Here is a 9,443-nt window from a genome sequence, read left to right as displayed (position 1 = left end):
TTGTATTGGAAACCAAATAGCAACTATTTTATTTTATTTTGTTGTATAACACACTATATAATGAATACAATCACACTGTATGATTTAGAACTAAGGAAAATAATTACGTACAACAATAAATTAATTAAACAACTCTTTTTCCTATCAGAACGTATGCTTTTAGTTTTGTAATCCAGTTTATTATAGTCTCTAACTAGAAAGAATGTATCAGCGGCATAAATGCTATTCCTCTAATTCTCATCACTTGCCTGGGTGAGAAAAGGGTAATCTGTGTAACCAACAACAGGATCATTGGTATAGAAGGTCTTCCTATCATACTTATTCAATGGAGCGTTGAGCTTAAATCGCAAAACCAAGTCTGGATTCGAGATAAAAAAACGACCATAAGATATCAAATCCGCCTCGCCTTCTTCTACAGATTTAATTCCAAGCTCCCGAGTAAATCCGCCACTAGCAATGAACGTTCCCTTGTACGCATTTCTCAATGTCCTCATAAACTTTGCTTCTTCCTCTTCGTTGCCAACAGAAAATATGAATCTTGGCTGCGTCACATGGAGATTGGCAAGTTTTGAGCCAAGCTTTAGTTGGAGCTTGTTAAGCCTCTCAATCACTGCCAAACCCAGGCCCAGTGGATCAGAGTCAGTAGCATCGTTGAATTCAGTTGCTGGTGAAATTCTGACACTAACTCTTTCAGCACCAATGACCGCAACTACGGCTTCGACCACTTTCATTAACAGTCTGCAACGGTTTTCGAGTGATCCTCCATATTCATCTACTCGGTCATTAACACCATCTTTTAAGAATTGGTCGATGAGGAAACCATGGGCCCCATGGATTTCAACTCCATCAAAACCTGCACGGATAGCATTTATGGCAGATTGACGAAAGTGTTCCACAACTTGTGAAATTTCATAGGTTTCCAAAGCCCGAGGCGTTGAGTGGTATGCATCATGGGTTCCATCAGGTAGAAGGATATCCCACTTTTCTGAAATGGGCTTGCTGGTGGACGATATGGGCAAACCCCCATCGGGTTGATAAACTGAGGACATTAATCAAATTCAAAATCATGTTCAGTGTCTTTGCTATAACAATCTTCAACAACATGTCAGATTAAGAAAATATTTATATAAGCTGATATGTAGTACCTTGATGAGATGCACGGCCTACGTGCCCAAGTTGACAAAAGAAGACACTGCCTTTTGCATGAACGGCATCCACAACTTTCTTCCATGCCACCACCTGTTCTTCAGTGTAAATCCCTGGAAGATTTGGATACCTGCTTCAACGACCATATTTATTAATATATGTATCATGCTTAATCATTACTCTTGTATATAATATCACGTATGACTACTACTCAATTGAAGAAACTTCGGTAGTTTAATTTTGAAATTAATTAGTTACCCATTTGCTGTTTCAGAGATATTAGTTGCTTCGCTGATGAGAAATCCACCGTGAGTTGCTCTCTGGGAATAGTACAAAGCGTGCGCCTCCACAGGATTCCCATTCACTGCTCTGCATCTCGTCAATGGAGCAAGTACCACCCTGCCACCAAATCAACCCCGAGTTTTTATATCCCACATCCACATTTTATATATTCGAAACTTCAAACAAATTTAACTAATAATGAATGAGTATTTTACGTACATTTGAACCATAAAAGAGGTAATGCAAACAAATCAATTAACAGACGTGTATATGTATATATCTATGTATATTTATAGCCGGGGAACTAACCTGTGAGAGAGATCGAATTTTCCCATCTTGTAAAGAGAAAACAGAGCAGGGCTCCCTGCATGTACTTTAGTTTCCGCCATTAAATTGTTGTTGTTAGACTTTGAGAAGGAAATAATAAGAGAATTATGTTTCAATTTTTTATTTTTTTCCGTGTAGATGTGCAATTGTGAATTAGAAGGTGGATGAAGGAGCTTTATATAGAATTAGAAGTGGATGGTATAGTTAATTATTGTGGCCGCCAGCGCAAATGAATTTGGACTCTGACATGATCATTGTGAGGCGTGCGGGTCTGACCATAAATTTAACGTTGGCGCCTTGTGCTTTTGAATTTTGACGTAGGCCCTGACGATGGATAACCTTTATATTATTATTTGACAAAGTCAGATTTGAGGTTGGTAATGGCCTTCGTAATTCAGTTTGTTTTTAGTAATGTATATTTTACACACTATTATGATTCTTATTTATGTTTTTTTGGTCTTTTTCTGAAAGCCTGTTATAAATTATCAGTTGGGTCGAGATCCACTGCATTAGGATTTGGGTGGCCGGTGGGCCAAGTTTCTTTATATTTTATTGGGGAATTTGACCCAATATCCCCCAAAATAGGTGGGTCAGGATTTTTGCCCCGTCCTTTTCAGATTTTTTTAATTTATCCTTTAATTTCAATTTTGCCCTTAATAAAAATAAAAAATTACTTCTTCTTTTTTTTCTTTTCTTCCGAGACAGCCTACAATCCAATTGAAAAAAAAAAAACTTCCCAGGAAACAGCTTTCCTTTGTTCCTTTTTCCCTGACAAAATCCTTAATCTCATTGAACTTTGAGTATGCAGAACTTGCGGCTGCTACTGGACAAATCGGTGGAGATAGGGGGTGTCGAGGAGGGAATTGTCGTTGACGGAAGTGGAGAGGGGTAAGGGGATGTCGGAGGAGGAGAAAGAGGGGATAAGGAGGAGTCCATGAGCTTGAGGAAGTTACTGAAACAATGAGGGCAGAGGAGGAAAGAGGAAGCAAAATGAAAACAAGAATTATAAATTGCTTTCCAAATAATTTAAAAAAAAAAAAAAAAACAAAAAGCAAAGATTGGAGAGCTTAAAAAGAGCCTAAAAAGAACGACTTTGGATTTTTATAGACATATTTTGGTTTGAGCAGTTTCTCTGTCTGGTCGGCAATCTGAGGTGGAGGCTACAATAAACTTGAAGACGCATAGCATGTCTCATTCTCATGTGCCAGAGGTCTTCAAAACAATTGCCTGAATAAATGGGGAGGCATAGCTGAAAATGTGAAGAGAGTTAGTGAGAAGCAAGAGGAATGGGAAGAGTGGTGAAAAGAAGAAGAAGAAGGGAGGAGGAAGGAGCAAGGAGTTTGTTGTATATCTGCTCGCCAGGAAAAGTGGTGAGAAGAAGAGTAGTTTTTCACCTTGACCTTTTTTTTTCTTTTGTTTTTTTTATATTAAAAGGGATAATTTGGGAATATTATAAAGTAGATGGGTAAAATAAAAAATATATAAGTAGAGTGGGTAATTTTCGTCATGCAGTTTAAAATAGGGGTATTGGGCCGAATTTTCCTATTTTATTTATGGGAAATTTGGCCCAATATCCTTATAGTGACGAACTTAACGATTTTTACCTTTTTATTTGGTTTTTTTTTTTCTACCCTTTCAGTTTTTAATAATTTTAAATTAAATATTTTTATTTATTTATTTTTTTCTTCACCCGACTTTTCTCTTCTCTGTCACCGCCTTTCTTCCAAAGCTGACTCATCTCTTATCATTCATCAAGCTTTCTTCACTTAGTTGCTCTTTTACCAAATAGCCCCGTTTTATCTCTTCGGTCACCAAGTATTCAAGGTCTAAAATGTACCACAAGAGAAGACTTTGGGCTATCAAGGCCAAAAAAGGCAGCGTTTTCCCTCGCCACGATCCGAAGCCTGCCGCAAAGAACCCACCTCAAAAACCTCCTAAGTTCTACCCCGCTGATGACGTCAAGAAACTGCTTGTCAACAAGCGCAAGCACAAGCCCACCAAGCTCAGGTTCAATTCCGAAAAGTTTTTTTTTTTTTTTGAATAATGTATTTAATGCGTTTTGGCTACATGTTATTTGGCTTTTGTTGTTTTGTTAACTGGGTCTGAACTTTTCAGGATGAGTATTACACCGGGGACGGTGTTGATTATATTGGCTGGGAGATTTAAAGGGAAGAGAGTTGTATTCCTGAAGCAAATTTCATCTGGCTTGCTTCTGGTGGATAAGACTTTTTTCTTTGCTTCCAATAAATTGCCAAATGTTCTTACTTTTGTTTTTGTTTTTGTTTTTTTTGTGTTTATTTTCCCCTAACTGGAAATGAGTATTCGATTGCTATAAATAGGAATTAAATTATGTGTTTTTATTTTTTATTTTTTATTTTTATTTTTTTTTATATATTTGTTCATTTCGACTATTCTTAACAGTTTGGTTCAAAATTTTCTTTCCCAGATAGTGGAATGTGCATTTTTAAATTGAAATTACCATATGCAAGTCCTCTCTTTAATAAACATTTTGTTGATCTATTACATTTGCTATTATATGTCTTGCAAAATTATGGAAATGCTAATTTGCAAGAATGAAGGTTCTTTTTTAACCATTTTGTGGGATCATATTGTTTTTCTCTTTCCAATGAGGATAATGGACAACAGTTGCGTCCATTTCTTTTTCCTTTTTATGCTTCCATCCTACATTTAGGAGATGAAAACCGAAAACCATTTCATATTTTTTCTTCTATGCTAACAACTATATGCTTTTATCTAGATGTATTTCACAAGATAATTCCATTATGCTTTATGTATTCGTGAAATTTAGCTGCTTTTAGTCATTGATATGTTTGCTCCTTTTAGATTTTTAGCTGATTTGTGGTTTGTTCGAAATTTTGCATCATATTATTCTTGACTGGATTGCATTGATATTTATGTACATATCTGGTTAATATTCACCCAAATATCTCTTGTTAGTTCCTCTTGAAGTTTTAGTTTTGAACTTTCTTTCCAGACAAGACCGATCCATACGTTATTTTAAGCCTAGGGGACCAAGTCATACGCAGCAAAAAGAATAGCAAAACCACAGTCATTGGACCTCCTAGTGAACCAATTTGGAATCAGGTAAAGGTCCTTGTAATTCTCCTTCGACGTCTATGTTTAAATGAAGTTGTAAAAGTTTTTCTAAATGATCATATATGTTTATATATATATATATATATATATATGTGCTTGCTGGCAGGATACAAGCAACTATAGAGCATTGTCTGGTCATATGCATCTTCTATCAAGTCATATAAGATATTTGGTGATGCAATGGTGTTTGATACCACTCATTGCTTGACTGCATTTGATATGCCACTTAGGATATGGGTTGGAATGAATAGTTATGGTAAGCCTTGCTTCTTTGCTTGCTTGCTTCAACGAGAAGAAAATTTGAGGTCTTTTTGATGGGCATTGAAGGTAATAGAGCGAAAATAGAATACAATACAAATATATTCTATTAGTCATTTTGTGTAGAAAGGAAGTGGGTTTATTGGTGGTTTTATGTTGAAATTATGATAATACAAATTTTCGGTAATTATGATAATATAAATTTATTTGTTAGTCAAACCATCTATTGTATGGTTTGTGGGTGTAATTGTTGAAGCAGCAGGTGTAATTGCTGGTTTGAAGGATAAGACGTAAGGTTGGTCATGCTCATGACTAAATTTTATATTTATTACTCATATAACTTTATGGAACCAGGTTAATTAATCTTTAGACAAGCATGTATTCTATCAAACTGTTCTAATAGTATCATCATCACTTGCTTATTCCCTTCTCTGTCTATTACGAAGAGAAAACTAATTTCTACTTACACTTTTGTTATGTTATTTAATTTTATTTTTCTAAAGCCTAGTTGACAAATAATCTGTTTTGCTATTTTTGAAAATATAAATCATCTTTGTAAAAGTCATAAACTTCATATTTAATTCGATTATTGTTACATTTTACGCTTTGAAATGTTATTTTGCAGTTGGGCTAGACATTATTAATTAATATTTATCATTCTCTTGTTTCATTTTGATATGTTATTTTGCAGTTGGGTTAAACATTCTCTCAGTTGGGAATCTGTCTGTAGTACTTAAGTGCATAAAGTGCATGCATCAACCCCTTTTTAAAATGCTTGTTAGTGAATATTAGGTATTGTGCTAATACAATGACTTTTGTGCTTGATTTATATGGTTTATTAATGAGCATGGTGGTTTATGCCATCCCCATATATAGTAGTTTCGCTATTGTGATATTGAGTCTATGCTCTAATTATTTTTCCTAGATTTTTTTGGCAACTTGACAATTATAAGCTTAGAGATGAAATTCGCAAAGAAAGACTACAGCTAGCGAGTTATTCTTTTTTTGTTATCTACTAGTTTTTGCTATATTAGTCATGCACAATTGGATTATGCATGGAGATATCTACTAGATTTTTTTTTTAATTATATATATATATATATATATATATAAATATATTAGTCAAGCACAATTGAATTATGCATGGAGAAATAGATCCTGAATTTATTTAAACTCACAGGGAGAACTTGGAAAAGGAATCGTACATTATGGAGCTTAGGAATCAGGTAATATTTATCTTGCTTTCTTTAGGTGGTGTCGAAATTATTATATTGATTGTGAAACATTTTTTCCTGTTTGTATGGTACACAGTGCAAAAATTATGAGAACAACAGAGATGGCTGCTGTAGAGGAGAAGCTACATGAGCTTGAGAGACAAAAGGAAGAAATGTTGAGGTTCGGTTCCCCTGCTTCCCTTCTCCAAAGGCTTCAAGGTATAGAATATGATAATTTATAGTTGGAAAGCTGAATTGCAATGTTTCTTTGTGCTCAAGCTCAAGTTTCTTTCTGTTGTTTTGTACATAGTGGCTGTGCTTAAACACGAAAGAATTAATGTAGAGAAGCCAAATTTGATAATAAGCTACTTTATCTTAATTACCTTTAACCTTTATTTTACTGGTGTTTGTATGCAGATGCAATGAACATGACCGATGAGGAATCTGAAAATCTGCACAAGCAGCTTTTTGTGCAGATATACAAGAAGCTTCGCACCACTTAAGCAAGTATTCATCTTGCAGCTAAAACAAATTCACTCAGTTGAATTGATATTATAGAAAGATATATACTTGGAACACATTGAAATCTTACTTCTATTTTCAATGCATTGGCTAGATAAACATGATTGTCTGTGTATTATTTGGTTAAATATTGTCTCTTTGCTAGTATATCAGTTTTGACAGCACTCGTTCATGTACGTTCAACATTCATCGTGGTATGGTATTATATAGTTACAATTTTATCAGCTTTTGCCATAATTACATTTACATTTATGATTTTTAACTTGAAAAAATTGACAGATGCAGTCTATGCTTTTTAGGCTTTATCTGTAACTAAAACTAGCCTTTCATTTTGATGCACCGCTTCTACTTGTTTTGTCTTTGATTGGACAGTAATCTCATATTGGCTAATCTGATTATGAATCGACATAAATGTGAGTATAACTTCAATGTAAAAAGCTTAAAGTAGTTCCATGTTTAAGGAATAATACTACTTTAAACAATTACACCATGGATTTGATACCAACATAACCTTTTGTAGAAGCTGTAATATTCTTTAGTTTTTATTCATAAAATACTTGTACATTTTTCGCTTGCTAATTCAAATTTAGTTTTTAGTTTTTCTACATGATTCTCATGTCAAGATGAAGTGTAAGGACCCAATTTCATTATTAAATTCTCCATATTGTTTGAGAAGCGGAAAAGCAAGAAATAAGAAGGATGAGAATTTAAATGGATGGTAATTGAGTTCTCAAATATTGGCTCTCTAGTTTGAGACGATTTGAACTTGTTTGAATGGTATGCATTGAAATTTAGTTAGTTTTAAATTAGAGACTATTCCCAGCTTGAAAGCTTCTTCCAATCTGTTTTAAAATGCGGTTCCATGACAGTATATCCATAAGAGAGTAGTCATGAGGGAATTAATTGTGTAGTTGTGGAAAATATTTAAATAAATGGATATGAAAGTGTTGAATAAATGGAACCATCTCCCCTTCTTCATCTACCCTTATTTCTCATTAACTGTCAAATAAAGTGGAAAATATTTAAACAAATTATTTTATCATCTCCCATTTCTCATCTACCCTCATTGACTTCTATCTCTCTCTCTTTCTCTCCCTGCTACCACATTCAATGAATCCTGTGTGTCTCCCTCTCTCTCTCTCTTTTGTTAGTTACGTACCTTTCAGCCTTTCTTCACACTAACCAACCATTGCAGAAAACACAGTTATAGTCTTTAGTTAACTTTTTATGCTTTTATTATGTGATTAATGTGTTTAATATTATATTGGTTGATATTATATTGGTTTTGTTATAATTTAGCAGTTTTTTTTCCTTGCGTTAGAAAGCATGGTCTGCTATAATTATCATGAGGAGGAAGGGCAAAACTAGAGTTTGTAATGTTTTTGAGCTGTTTTGTTTGCCGACATGATTAAAGAATTAATCAACAAGGGTTATGAACGTCAAAATAACACAGTTGCAATGCAAACTCTTGTTACTAATTGGTTGGAAAATATCATGCAAGAGCGCTCAAATAATGGCAGAGGCTTACGTGTTATTCCATTGAACTTATACGAGTTTCAAATTGTTGGATATGGCGTGTTCATTGGAGTAGTCAACTTAGAAAGTAAGACGTGCTCATGCAAGGAATTTGACATTGATGGATTTCCTTGTGTCCATGCAATTGCAGCATGTAAGCATCGACATATTTCTCCATATATCCTTTGCTCAACGCATTACTCAGTTGACTCACTCCATGATGCATATTCAGAAACCATATATCCACTTGGAGATAAATGTCAGTGGCAAGCTCGAGATGATGTCATAAACCAGCTTGTACATCCACCTAAGATTGACAAACAGTCAAGAAGACCAAGAAAGAAGAGGATTCAATCTCAAGGAGAGGAGCGTCTTCAATATAGATGAAAGAGATGCAAACACATTGGTCACAGCAACCGATCATGCTAGGCCGTCGTACCTCTTGATAGCACTACCAACCAACAGCACCATTCAACCGAAGGACCATAAATTGCTCTACGCTATATTAAGACAATGGGGGCATGTTATGCGGTATGCGTGTGTTATGCAATGTAGTAAGGAATGCAATTAGTAGCTCAACCGCTAACATGTGTTTTAGCATAATAGATGTTGGTTTTATGTGTTGTTTTGTTGGCAAAGTCACCTGTCATATTGTGTTTTTAAAATATCATTATGTGTTCAATTTTTTGTAGGTTTCTAACTGTTTCACAAATGCTATTACTACCCAATGGTAATTACCGATGCATCGTCGGTAATTGACATTTATCCACCATCGTAAAAGAATCACCACAATTCCATCCGACAACTTCAATCATGTGTGTTTCCACTAAGAACATGCTAAATCTAGTTTGATTAATGATAACTGTTGACAAAGTAAGAGAAAAAACGACATTAATAAGTGAAAGCATTTAATTTGTAGTTACTGGAAAAAATAGCGTAGGTTTCATCAGTAATTACCGAAACCCTTATGGTAATCATATTTTACCAATTTTTTGGCCCCTACAAGTCCCCTAATGTGTGTTAAATGCAAAAACATGAAGCTATACATTCTTCAATGATCCT

At 34.6% G+C, this 9,443-nt stretch overlaps 2 protein-coding genes across 16 annotated transcripts; one reads left to right on the top strand and one right to left on the bottom strand.

Annotated features, from left to right (window-relative positions):
• LOC107423871 (12-oxophytodienoate reductase 3-like) lies at positions 1 to 1,920 on the bottom strand. Its single transcript, XM_060812205.1, has 4 exons — positions 1,738 to 1,920; positions 1,405 to 1,545; positions 1,146 to 1,276; positions 1 to 1,039 (listed from the first exon to the last, which is right to left on the bottom strand). The coding sequence occupies exons 1-4, from the start codon at positions 1,815 to 1,817 to the stop codon at positions 231 to 233; spliced, it is 1,161 nt and encodes a 386-aa protein (XP_060668188.1). The 5' UTR covers positions 1,818 to 1,920; the 3' UTR covers positions 1 to 230.
• Positions 1,921 to 2,486: 566 nt separating this feature from the next.
• LOC107414708 (vacuolar protein-sorting-associated protein 37 homolog 1) lies at positions 2,487 to 9,061 on the top strand. 15 transcript variants are annotated; one of them, XR_009634474.1, is made up of 9 exons: positions 2,487 to 3,125; positions 3,512 to 3,762; positions 3,871 to 3,970; positions 4,751 to 4,860; positions 4,979 to 5,922; positions 6,311 to 6,356; positions 6,442 to 6,563; positions 6,762 to 8,535; positions 8,614 to 9,053. XR_009634474.1 is itself a non-coding variant. In XM_060812031.1 (7 exons), exons 4-7 carry the CDS (start codon positions 5,053 to 5,055, stop codon positions 6,845 to 6,847), a joined length of 330 nt encoding a protein of 109 aa, XP_060668014.1. In that variant the 5' UTR covers positions 3,424 to 3,762; positions 3,871 to 3,970; positions 4,751 to 4,860; positions 4,979 to 5,052; the 3' UTR covers positions 6,848 to 7,090. The 15 variants fall into 15 exon arrangements, 2 of the variants coding, with proteins under 2 accessions (XP_060668014.1, XP_060668015.1); XR_009634473.1 differs by having other exon boundaries at positions 3,485 to 3,762; XR_009634480.1 differs by lacking the exon at positions 2,487 to 3,125 and having other exon boundaries at positions 3,328 to 3,762; positions 4,979 to 5,128; positions 5,822 to 5,922; positions 8,614 to 9,059.
• Positions 9,062 to 9,443: the final 382 nt, after the last annotated feature.

Source organism: Ziziphus jujuba, chromosome 10, assembly GCF_031755915.1.
Source record: "Ziziphus jujuba cultivar Dongzao chromosome 10, ASM3175591v1".
Taxonomy (NCBI): domain Eukaryota; kingdom Viridiplantae; phylum Streptophyta; class Magnoliopsida; order Rosales; family Rhamnaceae; genus Ziziphus; species Ziziphus jujuba.
Note: the sequence above shows the minus strand (reverse complement) of the source record. Positions and strands in the feature narration are given on the sequence as shown.